Below are 17,793 nucleotides of genomic sequence, written 5' to 3' on the forward strand. Positions count from 1 at the left end.
GTCTTGCAATGATTTTCCACTCAAATGTCATTTTCCATATAGAAAAATGAATGAGCCATCTTAAACGTGTGGAACTTTGTTCACTGTTATAAGATCCAATAAACAATCTCCCCGCAAAAGTGTGCTACAAAAAGCAGCTGATGTGTTCTGTTTTTATATCACATTATTCTATTGAATAAACGAAAATAAAAATCAACTTAGTACATAAGACATAATTGGTTTACCTTAGTTTTTGTAGAATTCATGTTTGGACTTGGCAAATATCTGAATTAAAAAATTTGCTAAGCCCATGCTGGAGCATAAAGATTGCTACGTTTTCGAGATCAACTGCCATCGCTTACAAATGAATACTCCATTTGGACTATTGCAAATGGGTTTTCTGTCAATTGTTTACATATTTGACTTTTTCAGCTCGATTTGAATTTAATGCAAAAATGTATGCGCACTTTCTCTGTCACTTGTTCAAAGATGCTTTGGCTTTCTGACGTAGTATAAACTTAGCTGATCTGAAAACTTATTTACGATAAAATACCAATTTAAAACCACTTTGGCCTTTCCCAAAAGGCTGTTTAAATAGTAATAGGCTGATGGTAGTTCAATGTTCTTTTTTCAATCTATTTCAATCTATTCATTAATAATATATTTACCCTTTAAATATGTTGCTTGCTTGAGATTTTTCAAGTTGATCGCACAGTTAAATACAATCCAAACTCACAAAAGCACGATCATATTTTTCATCATGACGTTCCAATCCTTCCTTATGTGAACTTCACATGTAGACTGAATTAAACAAATATTCGCAGAAGTAATATTTTAAATGCACAACGCTTTATTGAAGGCTATTTCACATACAAACAAATTAACAAAAAGGAAACTTAAGCCTACTTTCAATACTGAAAGTAGTCATGCTTCTGGAAGTCGGTGAAGGAGTCGATGTAGTCCTCCGGATGATAGTCAATGCTTTGGTAAGCGACATCAGGCTCCGTAAAGTCCTCGACCTTATAAAAAATCTTGCAGACGAGCAGCCAGGGCAGGACTATTAGCAGCAGTTTCCATTCCATTATCTCTCGCCCAAAATAACAGCGGTTTCTCCGATGACCAACGAGGTACTAATTAAGAGGAAGCTAAAGTGGATAAAGTTTCCATATAGCCACATAGCTATCTATATAGCCACATAGCCAGGATGTGGGTCAGTTTGTGCAGCTGGCTTCTGTCCCTGGCAAGCTCAAATATGTGACTAACCCACTTTCATTCGCACAGCCAGCCAGGTGGAATACTTTCAGGCGGGAGAACAAGTCGAAAATGGGGAATGGGAAAGTAAGTTCTATTTTTGGGGGGAACGATAATTATGGTCAAGTCGAAATGCGAATTTATACGCTAATTGACAAAGAAGTGCGTTAAAAGTAATGGAATATTAACCAAAAATGTCATGTAGAAAATATTGGAGAGAAAATTTCAGTTAAATAAATGCATTGTTAAGTATTGGCGCCAAATAAATGAACTTTTTGTGCTTAATATTATATTGTTACTTAGTAACTTAAATTCCTTATTTATTTAGAATAAACTATATTCATAGGTAATGTTTTCTAATGCGCTATTTTTTCTTATTTTTTTCTTTACAGACCTCGGCTTGATAAATAAAAATGCTTTACCCCTACAGATAGCTCCCAATCGAAGTGGGAATGATGCGATTGGCGCGTTTTACGCAGGGTTTCTCGCTTAACAAGAATGTGGCCAAGGTGGAGGGGAAATACGATTAACAACAGCCGTTTAAATGCTATTTTCTTAAGTTTAATAGTTTGGTTTTCGCTACGAAATATACAATAGAACACATTTAAATCCGAGGCGAAATCATTGAACAAGTTTTCACTTGATTCAAGAATTGTATATATTGTGACCTAACCACTCTTATTTATTAACCATAGCCAAAAGAAAAAAAAACAAAGGTATTGATATTGAATTTGGTTTCCTTGCATTTTTAGCATCGCGGCAGTGGCAGTAGCAACGGCGGTAACGGCACCGGAAACGGAAGCGGAAGCGGGACCGGAAACGGCCAGGGATTAGGTGGCAGCTGCAGTGCCAACGGCCTGGCAGCCAGTGGCGGCGTTGGAGGGGGCGGTGGGAGTGGCAGCGGCGGCGGTGGGTGTGGCAGCGGGAGTGGCAGTGGGAGTGGCAAGCGGAAATCAAAGGCAAGAACAAAGTGCTTCGGTGGCACAGTGTTTCGGTGTTGCCTCCCTTGTCGCGGGGGCGGCTCCGCAGCCCCCGCCACAAGTCCGCCCCAAACACCAGCCCAAACGCCGGACGAGCTCAAGGCCATCCCGGAGGATAGTTATCTGGATAAGTCCGCGGAGCAAAAGCGCGATTTACAGGAGCGGAACAACAAGGACGAGGACGATCTGCTGAACCGCACCGGATCCGGATCTCAGCTGGATATTTACGGCGACATCGGCGGCGGTACGAAGAAGCATTCGCTGGCAGACACCATCGACACATCGGTGACCACCCCGATCTCCCTTAAGACCCTGATCAACGACGTCGAGGAGGAGCTGGACCATCAGCTGAGTGCAGCAGATATTGCAGCTGCCAGTTTGGCCAGCGGTCTGGTTGCCCGCCGAGCGGAACCAGAAACCCTGAGCGACGCCAGTGTCTCACCCACCGCGGTGGTGCAGCAGCAACAGCAGCAGCAGCAGCTGCAGCAACCACTCTTGCAAACACAACCAAATTTTGTGCCCAGCAGCGGCAACATCCTCAGCCAGGTCACCCTCTACAGCGGCAGCAATCCCTCCACGAATCCCTGCCAGAGTGCGGTGCAAAATCAAGGCCAAAACTCCAATACCAATCAAAATCCCAATCAGACTCCAAACTCAAACCCGAACCAGAATCAACAGCGTTGCAGTTGCCAGCCGCAGACTTCCCCGTTGCCGCATATCAAGGAGGAAGAGGAGTCCGATCAGGCCAACTTTAAACACCAGTCGAGCCTGAAGGATTATCAGCCTCTGCCGCCGCCGATCACTATAGCAAGTGGCTACTGTGGCAGCTGCGAGAGCGTCCATCACTCGTCGGCCACCTCGTCTTCGGCGGGCACAGTGCCCACTGGGGGTCAGCAAGCTCAGGAGTACATTGCAGGTAGGTCGTTGGTCAACACACGGTGCTAACTGCACGAAAGAGAAATATAATCCAATTAAGTTGCAATATTGCAATACATATACCAAAGTAAATAACATTTAAAGCACAATTCATAGGGACATTCCTCTAATATTCCCTTAACGTAGCAATGCTGATGTACAAGTGCCTTGATTAATAAACTTTATTTTTCATTTGCGTATAGGTACCTCTTCCACACCCTCGCCGCGCATCAAACTAAAGTTCCGCAAGCCGCACAAGTCCTGCTGGTCGCGTATCGTCCTTGCGCCCATTGGTTCGGCGGGTGGCTCCTCATCGGCCACCACTGTCATTGGCAGCAACTCGAACGAGACCTTGGCCTCTAGCAGCACCACCGGCGGCACAGCCACCACCACCCAGAACAGCAGCAGCGTCAGCGTTGCCGCGCACCACCGTCTGACCTCGTCGTCGGCCTCCGCCCTCGCCACCTCGCACCCCAGCAACTCGCAGCTACTGCCCACCAGCAAGATGCAGGCGGAGCAGGGTTCCATTGGCGACCTGCAGAAGTACCACAGTCGGTACCTCAAGAATCGTCGCCATACTCTGGCCAACGTTCGGTAAGTTCTCATATATGTTGCCACCCATTTGGCCCATTTACATGCCTACAATAATAACATATTATGTATATACATATACATATACATAATATAATACAAAATATAAGAATACAAAATATTAAATGGTTGGTCTGCTTGGTCTTTTTAGCCAAGTTACGATGAAAAATCACTTTAAGAAACTAATTTTTGGAATTCGATTTCGAATTTCGATTTTCCGACCAAAAATAGTCTGTATTTTTTGACATACAAAAAATAATTATTATGGAATGTCATAGCTCGCCGAAATCGTTATAAAATTTCCAATCTTTTGCCATTCAAAGGAAAAAATTCTAATTTTTTCGAATTTTTTGCAAAAAGTCATATAAACATTTTTTTGGATTTCCGACCAAAAATGGTCAGTATTTTTGCCATAAAAAAATAATAATGGACCAAATATGGAATAGCTCGCCGAATTCGTTATAGAATTTCCAATCTTTTGGCATTTAAATAAAAAAATTATATTTTTTTCGATTTTTTTTCAAATAATCATGTATCATGCAATCATGTAACTTTTTAAAAAAATAAAAAATTAGAAAACAAATTTTTTTTTTTAACGAGCTAAAAAGTGATGTGAATCTTTAGATTTGGGCTTCAGTTAACCAAAGTTGTCTTTACTTTACATTTGTGATAACTCTTACCCCAGTTACCTTTTTTGGCGGGTAAAGATATAGGGTTAAAAGGATGTAGATAAAGATTTCGAAATGATCAGTATCTTCAGTGGAATATAATCTGCTTGAATAGCAGCTTAAGGAAAGCACTTTGAATGGAGTAGAATTAAAAGCTACAAAGCCTTTCGACTACCACGCAATTTACACACGCCCAGCCCTTTGAAGCTCTTAATCAGCGGAATTAAAATACAATGGAAACTTTTTGAGCGGGGGAATACAAAACAGTTGGCCTTCAAGTGGGTCGTCAGCAAAGTTGATTAGAGCGAAAGCCGCAACAAAAAATACAGTTTGGCGAGCTTTTCTAATTATTTCGCTGTTTCGCAATGTTTGTACAACTGTTTGCTTAAATTAACGTATCAAAAACCCCGACGTGACCCATGCGTAATGCAAACTGACTACGGTGGCAACCAATTTTAAGCGGACCAACTTAAAAGTTAGGCCAATGAAGTCAGCCAATTAGCGACTTACAATGAAATCAATTTGCAGTTAGTCAACTTAATCGAATTAGAAAAGTTAGAGTGACAGAAACTTTGAGTCACCGCAGGAAGTTGGCCAACGGAGAAAAGCTGTTGATTTTCATTTTCCCAGGACCAAAGTGTGCGTGCCTATGTGTGTGCCTGTGTGCGTGTGTGCGTGTGCGTGTGTGTGTGTGTGTGTGTGTGTGTGTGTGTGTGTGTGTTTGTGTTTGTGTCAGTTAAGCCTGAATAATCTATATAGCCTGGATAATTGAGTAGATTGTGGACGGTTTGAAAGCTCTAGCTTGAAAGCCAGACATCGATAAGTCATCGACACCTGTTGAGATTTTGATAGTCATTTTCCTTGACACTACACCACTACACACAACACTCCACACACCACATCACACCACTACACACAGCACAATGTTGTAAAAATATTGTTGCCTAGTTTGCAGCACATTCTATGTGCATTGTGTCCATAATATTTGTGATTTCAAATTGAAGCCCGTCGATGGGCAGCTTTTGTTCTCGTTTAGAGTGCACCGCGTATTTGTCTTGGTTCTTATGTCTGCCTTTGTTGAAAAGTGCTGACGTAATATTTATAGAATATTTCGCTTAGGGAAATACCTGTATTGTTACACTTTAAATGTATCTGTTTCAAATGAAAGCATTGTCATTAAACAGTCTTCAGTGTGTTTTTTTGCCCCCGAACTTATCGTGTTTACCTACAGGATTTGCTCAACCAGATTGCATTTGTTAGTTTCAAACGCTTTAGTCAGCATCATCGAAAAAAATACCGCGTTTTTTTGTGTGTTTTCGAAACCGGCCAGTACACCAATTAATTATTGAATCATGAAAAAAAAATTTATTATGCATATAGTCGTCATGTTGTTGTTATTTCAACCATTTTGGCCCTAACCACGCCTCCTGGCCTTGTTGTTCTTGCGTGTGTTGTTGTTGTTGTTGGATGTCCTTCTTCTTCTGTTGTTGTTGTTGTTGGGCGCCTTTTTCCTGTTGTTGTTGTTGTTGGACGCCCTTTTCCTGTTCTTGTTGTTGTTGTTGGATGCCCTCTTTTTGCGATTGTTGTTGCTGCTGGCCCTCTTTTTGCGATTGTTGTTGCTGCTGGCCCTCTTTGTGTTGTTGCTAGCTCGTTTCTTGTTGTTGTTTCTACCACGTTTCTTATTGTTGTTAGCCTTCTTTTTATTGGGCCCCCCTTTTACCACTGGAGCTGCATTAGCAGTGTCGTAATCCGCATCGGATCCAATATCAGAGTCATCCGCCGAGCCATCGTCGACATCGGTGCTACTGCCAGAATTATCATCCAAGGAATTGGGACTGCCCGTGACACTGGACTCCGTGGTTAAGGGTGTGGCGGATCCGGATGCGCCTGTATCCTCACCGGCTGTATCCTCACCGGCTGTATCTTCGTCAGCTGTATCCTCATCGGCTGTATCCTCATCGTAATCGCCGTCCGAATCCAAGTCGGCATCCGAGTCCGTATCGGCACTGGCCACCAGGGCTGTGAAAAGTCCCAGGCACACGAGGAGCAGCATTAACTTTGTCAACTTCATTTCGACACTTCTATCTGCTACCTAACTCTGAGCCATCCGATAATGCCTTGTCGCAATTTATAGTAGAAGCGCTAGACCATGTTTTATTTACGCAAGCGAATGCCAAAATGGAGTTAAATATGAAATCGCTTGGATAAAAGAAACGTTGAAAACAATAGAGCCGGTGATTGGTATCTCTGACGATGGCATTTGGCTGGCAACATGTGAACTTCTTTAGCAATTGGCGGGTACTACGAGTATGAAAGTCCTGCTTAACATATGAACAAGAATTCCCTCCTATGCTAACCATTTCCAGAAGTAATCAAATGAGTACCTCAAAATGATTTAGGCAAAACCATTTGATTTCTTACACACAAATAGCACACGTTGTTTTTCCACAATTCGATTCAGGCAAAAAAAAAAAATAAATAAATAAATAAAAACAAAACTACGATCAATATAGGACAGTCGAACAGCTGTGGTTAAGTAAACTCAAGTTGGTGCTCATATTAAGTTGGTTTAAGACAAGTCGACGGTCCAAAAATGGAAAACAGACCTTTCTATCCTGTAAATATTTGTGGAAGGCAAGTTCGAGGCACTGCCCTACACTCCGCAAAAATAAAATATTTATATTAATTATTGATTTCATATATTGATTTTGAAGGTATTAAATTTATATAAATTTGTTTATAAATTGTAATTTGTCCATAATTACAATTTGACAAGTTGATCAGTGCATTTGTTTCAGCCTCTCCCTGGGCTCACTAATATTTGTAGATAGGCTTACTTTTAGTTATCTCATATTAAACCACAGTAATTTTGTTGAGTGTATCTTAAATTGTTGAATGTATCGATGGCAAAATGCATTGGGTATATATAGGGAGCATCAAGCGGTATTGGATATCAAAATCAAGATGCGCTTGGTATTATTGGTTGCGTTATTAGTGGTGCTGGCTGCACTTTCACCGACATGTTGCACATGCCATAAAAATCCACGGCCTTGCAAAACGGAGGCACCGCCTTGTAAGACTGAGCGACCCCCTTGCAGAACTGAGCCACCCCCTTGCAGAACTGAGCCACCCACTTGCAGAACTGAGCCACCCACTTGCAGAACTGAGCCACCCACTTGCAAAACTGAGCCACCCACTTGCAGAACTGAGCCACCCACTTGCAGAACTGAGCAACCCACTCGCAGAACCAACGCACCAACTCGCAGAACCAACGCACCAACTCGCAGAACCAACGCACCCACTCGCAGAACCAACGCACCAACTCGCAGAACCAACGCACCCACTCGCAGAACCAACGCACCAACTCGCAGAACCAACGCACCCACTCGCAGAACTCAGCCATCTAAGGCTCCCTGTGAAAAGTCCACTAAGCGACCTCACGGTGGAAGAACCACCAAGCGTCATTCGTCTGGCAACCGAACCACCAAACGATCGCGAGCCACCAAAAAGATAGTTCGTCATCATCATGCGCCAACGAAATCAGGGTCGAAATGTGGGTGTATTTTGAAGCACCTGCTAACACCAAAGTGCCCCAACTCCAAACCGAAGCCCCAAGTCCCGTGCAAGTCCGCACCGAAGTGTAAACCCGAACCAAGACCTAAAAACCCAAAATCACCAAAATCACCTAAAAAGCCAAGGAATCCAAAGCCATGTGAATCCTCCAAGAAAAACGGAAAAGGGCAGAGGAAACCATGTGCCACCACCAAGAAATCGCGGAAGTCACAGCCAGGAAAGAAATGTTGCTAAGCAGCAAACTTGTTTCAGATGTCGTTGAATATGCATATAAATAAAAAAAACTTTTTTTTTTTTAATAGTATTACAAAGGTTTCGTATGTTTGAGAGGCGCGAAAAATGGAACATGTAACATTAAGCGAAACGCCATGCCCTTAGTGGTTTACGTAAATATGGTATGGAGCCCCATACTCGTATATTGTGTGCTTTATTGTGCGAATCGCTAGCCATTTCTGCTTGGGATGCCAGGGTTTCACCTGAAATTCTTTTGTTCGGCCCTCTTAACGGTCTGCGGGGGGAGGGGCAATGTAATTTATTTCCAGCCCACTAAACACAAATTACACATGCAATTGTCGCTGTCCAAGCGCCCTGAATGCTGACAATCCCACAGATCCCGTAGAACCGTAGAACCACATCCCACATCCCATCGCGTGCGTTAATGTTGCCCATCAAAGAGAGCACATATCTGCGTCTCTTTCCCGCCGGCGCTGGCCCTCTCTTTCTCTCCTTCTCTCTCTCGCTCTCGCTCTCTGTCGCACCCATTGTTTTTGCATTTTGCACGCCATTTTGTGTGGCCACAGCGGAAATGAACTTGCTGACAATGCAGTCAACGGTACACAAAGAAAATTTCCCTCCAAAAAGATTGACGAAAAACATCGGAAAATCTCTGTAAGGATAACAAATGTTGTTGTAATTTGTATCAATTTTTTGTATAATTTTATTTCTGTGTCCTTCCGTTAATTGAAGTGTTTTGATCCACTTTGTGCAGTGTACCAGCCCATCCACAAGTGTGCTGGTGTGCACTTCGTGTGTGTACGAGTGAGTGGAAAATGGTGTATTAATTTATCACGGTAGAACCCTTGAGGTGACTCGCACTCAATCATGCCAAGCGAATTCAAAAGAACACATTTTTAATTTCATTTAAGTTGTGACATTAATAACCAAGAACTATTTACGAGCAAAATGAAAATAAAAAAGACAATATATTTCCAAAAATTTTTATAAATTTAAAACTTCCAGTAAGGGTGCATATTTCTTTTAATTTTCGAGCGTCATTTCTTCACTTTTCGTTAGTGCGAATTATGACAATTAGGAAGCAATGATTCGATGGCATTTCGCCAAGAGCCCCCAAATTGCATACATGTGCATAAATTTTCCGCCATTTTAATTGCTACCATTTGATGGCAAATTCTTCTACTACAATTTGATTTACATAATCTTCTCCGATGGCAATCAACTGTTGCGCGCACAACCCTATGACCCCAACCCCCAAACCCCCAAAACCCCGAAACCCCAAACCCCAATACCCAGGCATGCATTATCCAACTCTTTTGTGACATTAGGGGTCTTGTGTTCGGGTTTTGAATTGGTATTGGGAATGAGGATTAGGAATGGGGACGTGAATATGGATGATGATGGGGATGGGGATGGGCTCTCTCACAATAATTCACGCCTGAGTGGAGCGGCGCTGTTGCTAGTCATTGAACTTCAGCGAAATGTGGGCAGTTGTGTGTCGGGTGAATATTATTTATAAATAAAGGAGAGGCCTCGAGCCTGGCCATCCTGAAATAACTCACAATTAATCAATAACCAAGCAAGTCTTGAGTGCTGGTCAATTTTCGGCAATTGAACATGGCATGCTAATAGGCAAAATCCAAGAAAATAATCCAAGCCAAATAAAATAAGCATGTATAAATTACATTGGCATTGTGTTTTTAATAAGTTAAGCTCATTAATATGCAGATAAAGTCTAACATCTGAAAACTGAACATCAAGTATACGCCATGTGACAGCTTTGAAATGTGCAAAAAAAGCTTTAGCATAAAAGCAACGCCACAAACTTTTCAAAAGCTTGATGAAAATGTTGCATTAGAATGCTCGCCATTATGAAAGCAAAACTTTTAACAAAAATAAGCTTTCACCATGACCAGATGCTACAAGTAGCAAGTAATTCAACCCATCGTAAACTTGTGGGCTTTCAAGCTCCTCTTCAAATAGCCCAGTGTATATCCTGTGATCCCCTGGCGAGAATCCCGAGAATCGAAAGGAAGTTGCCCTTGACATTTGCCACATACTGAGCGCAATCCCTGCACTTGACATCTTTGGCTGCAATAAGACATATCTAAAGACCTTGAGGTTCCTTTCTTAGCCTTTGACCACGAAGCCTGTCAGGAAAATGGAATCTTGCCTGGAAATGATACACAGTTGTGTTCGACTTAATAGGAGTACTAGAACTTTATGAATACCGCAGACAGATCTATAATTTTCATGTCATCTTGGGGCTAAAGCTAACAAAATACTTGCATTGTGGGATGCTGAAACATAGTAGTAGTAAATAATTCCAACTAATCTATTTCCAACAATCTCAGTCAATATGCACTACCTTCTGGCCAGTTAAATATAACTCTGAATGAATGAATATAACGAAATCGCCATTCAATTTGATCCAGTTCTAATACTCTGGACTCTGCTGTGCACAGTGCCCACTCGGTCTGGACCAAAGGCTACCCACCGGGGATGTGTGGGATATTCTAAGTCCGTTTGTGCCCACTTTTTGAGTGGACAGTGAGCACTGCGGTTGTCAGCTGCCAGGTAACTTGGCTAGTACAGGATGTTGTGGTCGGTAGTGCCTCCTGCCAAGTATTATTTTACAAAATCAAGTTCAAGTTTAACTTAACAGCAGCCTTGCACTTTGAGTAAACGGAGAAAGTGTACTGGCGTCAACAGCCGGAAATTGTTGCCGCTCATGTTTTATGTTAATCTGGAAAACAATTATACTACAATCTTCTTGAAGTTCTTCTTGGGGGTAAACTTAAACGCAGTTAGCGTGCACTCCACATACCCGTACATAAAAAAGTTTACTGGCATAAACTTTCCACATAAAATATAGTAGTTTTTAAAATGAATAAAGTCATGACTTTTATATATTTCTATGAGCATGCGAATATATCATTCATGACTCAATTATCTACGATTTCTATTTGTTTATCATCACTTAACATACGTAATGAAGTCTGAAGGTTGGGAAAATATATTACGTATTCCATATGAATTTCTTAAGAAATTCTTGAATGTACCTTACCTCGCCAACTGAATTAATAACAATTATTTTCTTTCCTTTCTTTCAGGTGAGTTTTTCATGTTTTGACAGCATTTTAATATCTATAATGCGCTGTATAAATCGTAAGTAAGGCAAATCACAACTAGTTGTCACATCTGCGTAAACAATTTATTGCAATTTTAAGAGCTAGTCCATGTTTTATTCATGTGCTTCAAGAAACCACCTGATGTGCTGTTATTTAAGTTAGCTATTAACTATTTAATGATGAAACCTTGTTGTTTTGTCCTTTATCAAGCACAAAGCTCTAAGTGAAAATTTGCCATTTACCGAAAAAAAAAGTAAAAAGAGGACATTGGCTGTGTTCATCAGGGACTCGGTGACTTTGCTTTAAATTTTCCAAGCCCTTTTGCGTTTCTCATGGATTCCCATGTGCATCGCTGAACTGTCAGCCCGTCAATAATTGAGGGCTTGAGGGCAGCGAGGGATAATGCCGTCGAATAGGCGTGGATGGGGTTAAAGGTCCTTTCTCGACATGTTCAATCAATTTAACTGGCATTTTCTATCGCCCTCCGCCGCGTATACTTATGAGTATGCAGTGGTGCATATAACCCCCATAAAAGAAAGCAATTATATCGAAAATGCTTCATTTTGCTGCGCCTGCAAAAACTAAATAATGCATGGACGGTGGGTGGGGGGCGGTGGATACATTCCTTTTTGTTTTTTGTTTCGAACATAACTAAGCCAATCAAAAGAAGTGCAATTGCAATCAATGAAGATGAAGCGAATCAGACATGTTATGCATATAAAGCAAGGTTTCACTGAGCAGATACGCCGACATTTTTGGCATATTGGCTGCTCAGGTGTTTGCCATCTTTTTATGTCAACAAATAACATTTTTTTTTCTGTATGCTGTTAAATAGTTTTGTGAAATATCGGTGTTGCTCGATGTACAAATACACACAGTGAACCTGTTAAATTTGCATACAACTGCAATTTAGCCAAATTTAAAACGAATCTAAGTGATGGATTTCACTCATTTAAAGAGCGTTGCGTTTATGTTTATGTTAAATATCACAATAATCTTGCATAATCGCTGAAGTTAGCTTAAGTTCATTACGAAACTTTGCCCAACTGGCCAAGTTAATTGCCATTAAACAAAATGAAACACTTGCACAAACTCAATTGAAACGGAAATAAAAGAAATGAAATGAAATGAAAGGAACAAGAGCCAACAAAGAAGGCAAACAATTTCGAATGGTGAAACAAACTGCATAACTTTAACTTCATAATGGAAGGTGGAAAATTGAAGGCGGAAGTGGGCCAGAGGCTGTGACAAACACACTTTCAATTTCTACTTGGCTAACTGGCTGGCTGGCTGGCTGGCTCGCAATTGCAATTGTATTATTTGATTTTGGATTCCCTGCTGCGGCTGCTAAATGTTTGCTAAGTTCGTTAATCATACGCCGCGTTGCCCATCTTCACAAAGGGTATGCAAACCAATGCATAAAGGTTACGTCCATTGTTGTCTACCGATGCCCGGGGGAATCCTTTCCACGGCATTTGGAATTAGGAGGCACCACTCCATCATAACACGAATACCATTACCATTTGCAGTTCCAACTGCAGTTTCGGCCATATTTCTAGTCTTTGCTCCCCCCCCACCATATTTTTCCGAGTTTTCCGTGAGATTTCAAAGCCCAGCTGGCGAACATGTTAGCCTAGTTCATCGCCAACCAACCAACCGACAACATGTTGGCTCGGTCCCGGGCTATTCGAACGGGCACAGTGCGTCAAGGCACAGGAAAACTAAAAAACAGAATTGGGACAACTAAAGTGAAAGTTATCTTTTAAAATATCAAAACAAAGTGATAAAAAGCAGTTACTTTCTAGGTGGAAAAAATGTCTGTACATGCCATATAATATAGACATGTAGTTTATAGTTCTTGAAAGAATCGAAAGATTGCAATGTCGTACAAATTTAATATTTTACACTATACGTTTTAGTTTGGAGTTCCCAAAATGTTAACGTTTGGTTCCACTGCCATGTTAGGCCATCGCTCCGCTTTATTTCATTTGTTTGATTGCCCTCACACATTGCCTGCCAATTTTTTTGGCCACCGGATCGGTAATGTTTCCCGCTCTTGGCCGCAACAAGTTTGAATCGAACCACCACCGTTTGGTGGTGTGGTGGTGCGGTGGTTCGTGGCGCAGCCGATTGCCAGTCGGAAGCCGCTTATCGCGTCGCCAGTTGCCAGTTGCGAATCAGACGTCTGAGCAGCAACAACAGCACAGCGGCAAGAGCAACTTCGCAACAGCAGCAGCAGCAGCAGCAGTGTGGCAGTGGCAGCAACAGCAACAACAGCAACATCACTGTGGCAAGCGCAACAGCAGCAACATCAGCACGTGTGCCCCAAAGTGCGTTTCCATTTCAAAAGCAGCGTTTTAATTTTTTTTACAAGTGCTACTTTTTGTTTGTGTGCGCACCCAAAGTGGTCGAGAAATCGTAAGAATAAATGCAAAATAATTGCGAATACAATGCCTTACCACACGAGAAATAGTAAAAGCATATCAAAGTGCACAACTGTAAAGTGAAGTGAAGTGATCGCCGTAGAAACACTTGAGACTCGGACTGTAACTAAACCAGAATGCTTGCTGCAGGGCCTCAATAAAACCTTAAAAGGTAGCTCCGGAAAACAAATAATAAAATAAAGTACGGGGGCGTCGAGTTTGTCAAAGCCAGATCAAGAATAGCCAAATGACAAAATGCCATAAATAGCACCTATGAAAATAAGAAATACAATTAATCGCTTTTCGAGATAGTTATCATCGGTTTCCTATAAGATTGAGTCGCGGATTATTCGATGGGCTATAAGCATTTGTTATTGAAAACAAAAAGAAGTGCTCGGTGATTAACGAAGGAAGAGAAGGAAAGCTCTATAGGCGACTTTCCCCAGGGAGATTTGGAGATCAAAGGGTGAGGGTAGATGGAAAAAGAATGGGAAATGAAGTGGAAGAAAAGCGATTTGAATAAGATTTCCCAACGCAGATATACAAATCTGTGATGCATTTCCTAAATATTTAAGAGCATATCAATATATTTACTTCATGAGTCATAATTCACTTACGTTAAAGACAGCAACCTGTCTTTGTACAACCTATCCCCCTATAGAACCAAAATACATTTTACATATTAATAAATAGGTTTCAAGTGGTACATCACCTATGAACTCAACTATAGCTAAAATGTTGACCACTTTCCAGCTGTAAAGGAAAGAGCAACTTGAGCGGGTTCTTTGATCCCTTTAAGCTTCGATCAAAAGTCTCGATGACTCAAAACCAAATCACCATTGCTAGAAAGCAAACAAAAGACACGAAACTAGTCAAAGTTTTCATATCACTTGCTATCGTTCGCAAACAGCAACAACAATTAGCGTAATAAACGCATAAACTCAATAAAAAATGTGTCGAATTTAGACCCGGATACCGCAGAGGGTGAAATCTGAAAGGCGGGGGGTTAAAAGCATATATTAACTGAGTAGTCCATTTCTGGTAGCTTCTGTGTGTCGTTTCTCATTCATTTGTTTTTATTTTATTTTGTTTTTTGTCTTTGCTCTTTATTATTTTTCACTTACTTTGCCCTCAGTTAGTCAGGCAAACGAAATGCGAAATGCGGCCGTCTGTCTAAGAATTTTTGGCAGCAATCAAAATTATTAGTCGTCGTCCATATAGAAAGCCCCCGATGGCAACAACAGTGCCACACAATGGGCTATGAAAATTAACACATTTTGACGAACTTATGTGTGCGGCTGGCAAAACAATTTAAAAATGTGTCTTTTCTATCCCGAGACCAAGAAAATACGAAAAACTAAATGGGACATCTGCAATTGAACGAATTTTGAGTGCCCTGTCAGCTAAAAGGAGCTTTCTTTAAAACAGTTTCTTCCCTAAGCTAAATAGCCTAACTAGTAACTAGTTTGCCTAACTACTATAGAAATAGAAATATTAAATTGGCTGTCAAGTGCCTCAATTCAATACCCAAACAAAAGTCACCCAGGAGAATTTCCAAAACGAAAGTAAGTTATTTGCTAATCCAGTAGAAAAGCCAAGATGCCTCAAGGCGAAAAGGAAAAACCCAAAAAAAATATTTATATGTATATATACATATATAAATGAAAACAGACAGGGAGCCAGAGGAATTCGTCAAAATTGAAATGCTTGTGGGTTTGCTGTCTAAGTGCTCGTCTCGCATAATTAACGCATTCCCTGGTGCAATAAATGGTGTATGGCAATGAGGTATCTGGTATCTCGGATCTCAAAGATATAATTCTGAGGATGTGGATGTGGACGAGTATGAGGATGTGGATGTGGAAGAAGATGAAGATGAGACTGAGGATGGGGATGGGGATGGGGATGAGGATGGGGGTCACATAATCATCATGTTAGCTGGGCTTAAAATTCATTTCGCTGGCAACAAAATAGCGGCGAACACAAGACCGAAAACACAGAACTTATTTATAAAACTGAGCAGTCGAGTGGATGGATATGCCGCTCCTTCAGCCCGCTCCCGTACTTTATTTATTTATTTTTTTTTATTTTTTTTTTCGTTTTCGTTGCGTTTGGGCCCTGAAACGAACGAAACGATAAAAATAAACCAAAAACCAAACTGCGGACGAGACAAAACTGTATTTCACCCAAAAAGAAGAAAAAATAAAAAGGAAAACACCGAAAAACACGAAAAGTCGCAAAGGTGTAAAATACATATTGAAAATGTTGAATTTCCCTTTTGTTTGCATTGCGCGTTAATTTCCACAGCAGCAGAGATAAATACATAAAACGCCGAGAAATTCAAGAGAAAAGGAAGAAAAAACTTTAGGCTACAAAGCAATTAAAACAAATTGTGCCGTAAGTCAAGTCGGTGGGCTTACAGCCCAGTCCCCCGCAAAAAAAGAAAAAAACAAAGAAAACTGAAAAAAAAAAAAAAGCAACTGAAATACACAAGGAACCACCGCAGGATCCACAGGACACAGTACCCACCGATCCCAAAAGGTAATCTACAGTTATTTAGTTAACATTTCATACGAAGAACAATCTTGCCTCAATGCCGCATACTTTTGGTTCCCCGACAAACGCAGATGTATATAAATCCATGTATATACATAGATATTTCCCTTGAAGCGTATATTATTTCGCAGTCGATTGCATTTGATTCGATTTGCGGCTCAAATTTTGTGCAAAATCTACAACTGTGTTTAAGATAATAGTCGTATTTGCGAGATTCTCAAGCAAAACAGAAAAATACCTATTACCAAACTGTTTTAATAATTGTAATTTTTTTACATATATATTTCAATACATTTTTTTAATATAAATTGGATGTGATAAAAACATATTTAACTGCTTTACTTGGAGTTACACCTATTGTTTTTAACACAGCTGTGCGAATGCCGGCGGAACATTGTTTTTGGCAGGCTCCGTTGGTTTTTGGCCACATTATGGCCGGAATTGAATGCGTATTTAAATACGGTTTGACTTTTTAGGATTTGCTCGTTTCGAATCAGTGCAATTTCTTTGATACCAACGCCAACACCAAAAGCCAAAACTTGTTGAGCATGAGTTTATTTATTTATTTTCTCAAGAGTGGACTGGGAATAATAAATGCATTTCATCGCATTAGATTGCAGCTGCGAATTTTCACAGGAGCTCGCCAATTAATTCAAATAACTGGTCCTTCTCAGTAATTCATAATTAATGGCGGCGATTTTTCAACAGATATTCGTTATTTCCACGGGTTTGCAAATGGTTTGCTGCAAATCAAATGAAGGGCACTATAGGGTTGTTATTCAAAATCATAATTATCCCTGCGATTGATTACATTTCATTGATGCCCACATCAAATGTGTTTCCAAATCTGTATAACAATAAATATTCGTTGTGGGTTAAGGGTCAGCCGCAAATTAAATGCATTACTAGGAAAAATGCATTCAAAACAAATAAAGCTTGCCAAAAGTAAATACCAACTAATAAATTAGTCTCAGGCAAGGTGTTTTTTATTTTTTTTTTCGCCCGCCTAAATCAGCCATTATTCATGGCTGGTTAAATTAATATTTACTGTCGCGTTTAGCAAATAACAATAATAATAATACTAATAACCAAACGGCAAGGACTAAAGCTGACTAATTAATTTTTGTTAAATTTCCATAAGGATACCGCATCCTTAAAATCCCTTTGTTCTACACTATTTAATTAAGCATATATGCTGCCAGTATATCCCAGTTCATCAACAATAACGCTCATCTGCCCGTGGGCCAAAAGCCAGACTCCGTTTTAATTGGCCGAATATATATGTATGTATATACTGCTCATTCGAACGGATCCGATCCACTCGTCTGAATGTGCCACTCAACGATGGGCTCTTGAGGCACACCACACCGCTGCCACGCCCCTCTGCAATGGTAACCGCATCGCCGCCCCCCTGAAGGCCTATCTGAGAAATGCATCTACAGCAATGTCTGGCATTCGAGGAGAGATTAAATCTTGCAGCACACTGCCTTCCCCC

At 40.8% G+C, this 17,793-nt stretch overlaps 5 protein-coding genes across 5 annotated transcripts in view; 3 read left to right on the top strand and 2 right to left on the bottom strand.

Moving 5' to 3' along the window:
- Positions 1 to 837: 837 nt before the first annotated feature.
- On the bottom strand, positions 838 to 1,129 carry LOC6549766 (protein new-glue 4). Its single transcript, XM_001976749.3, has one exon. It carries the CDS (start codon positions 1,059 to 1,061, stop codon positions 888 to 890), a length of 174 nt encoding a protein of 57 aa, XP_001976785.1. The 5' UTR covers positions 1,062 to 1,129; the 3' UTR covers positions 838 to 887.
- Positions 1,130 to 1,639: 510 nt separating this feature from the next.
- On the top strand, positions 1,640 to 3,723 carry LOC6550847 (cAMP-specific 3',5'-cyclic phosphodiesterase). Its single transcript, XM_026981906.1, has 3 exons — positions 1,640 to 1,739; positions 1,983 to 3,126; positions 3,329 to 3,723. Exons 1-3 carry the CDS (start codon positions 1,683 to 1,685, stop codon positions 3,721 to 3,723), a joined length of 1,596 nt encoding a protein of 531 aa, XP_026837707.1. The 5' UTR covers positions 1,640 to 1,682.
- A 2,141-nt stretch (positions 3,724 to 5,864) lies between these two features.
- LOC6550848 (pre-intermoult gene 1 protein) lies at positions 5,865 to 6,493 on the bottom strand (the record flags this gene model as incomplete). The annotated part of the gene is made up of 1 exon (XM_001976751.3): positions 5,865 to 6,493. A coding segment is annotated over exon 1 (591 nt), but the record flags the coding sequence as incomplete, so codon positions are not given.
- Positions 6,494 to 7,333: 840 nt separating this feature from the next.
- On the top strand, positions 7,334 to 8,191 carry LOC26526919 (salivary glue protein Sgs-4). The gene has a single exon (XM_015156002.2). The coding sequence runs from the start codon at positions 7,349 to 7,351 to the stop codon at positions 8,189 to 8,191; it is 843 nt and encodes a 280-aa protein (XP_015011488.2). The 5' UTR covers positions 7,334 to 7,348.
- Positions 8,192 to 13,574: 5,383 nt separating this feature from the next.
- LOC6550854 (cAMP-specific 3',5'-cyclic phosphodiesterase) overlaps positions 13,575 to 17,793 on the top strand; it is a 90,521-nt gene continuing 86,302 nt past the window's right edge. Inside the window, exons 1-2 of the mRNA XM_015155477.2 lie at positions 13,575 to 13,740; positions 16,050 to 16,283. The gene's annotated coding sequence lies outside the window, so the exon portion shown is untranslated. The remainder of the gene's footprint in view (positions 13,741 to 16,049; positions 16,284 to 17,793) is intronic.

The sequence above is a fragment of the Drosophila erecta genome, unplaced genomic scaffold (assembly GCF_003286155.1).
Source record: "Drosophila erecta strain 14021-0224.00,06,07 unplaced genomic scaffold, DereRS2 tig00000126-arrow-pilon, whole genome shotgun sequence".
NCBI classification, from domain to species: Eukaryota; Metazoa; Arthropoda; class Insecta; order Diptera; family Drosophilidae; genus Drosophila; species Drosophila erecta.

Bases quoted from the DNA above. Each gene is read 5' to 3' on its own strand.
- LOC26526919 (XM_015156002.2), top strand. From the start codon at position 7,349: ATGCGCTTGGTATTATTGGTTGCGTTATTAGTGGTGCTGGCTGCACTT.
- LOC6550847 (XM_026981906.1), top strand. From the start codon at position 1,683: ATGATGCGATTGGCGCGTTTTACGCAGGGTTTCTCGCTTAACAAGAAT. The intron at 1,740-1,982 runs GTGGAGGGGAAA...TTGCATTTTTAG, and splicing joins TTAACAAGAATGTGGCCAAG to CATCGCGGCAGTGGCAGTAG. The intron at 3,127-3,328 runs GTAGGTCGTTGG...ATTTGCGTATAG, and splicing joins AGCTCAGGAGTACATTGCAG to GTACCTCTTCCACACCCTCG.
- LOC6549766 (XM_001976749.3), bottom strand. From the start codon at position 1,061: ATGGAATGGAAACTGCTGCTAATAGTCCTGCCCTGGCTGCTCGTCTGC.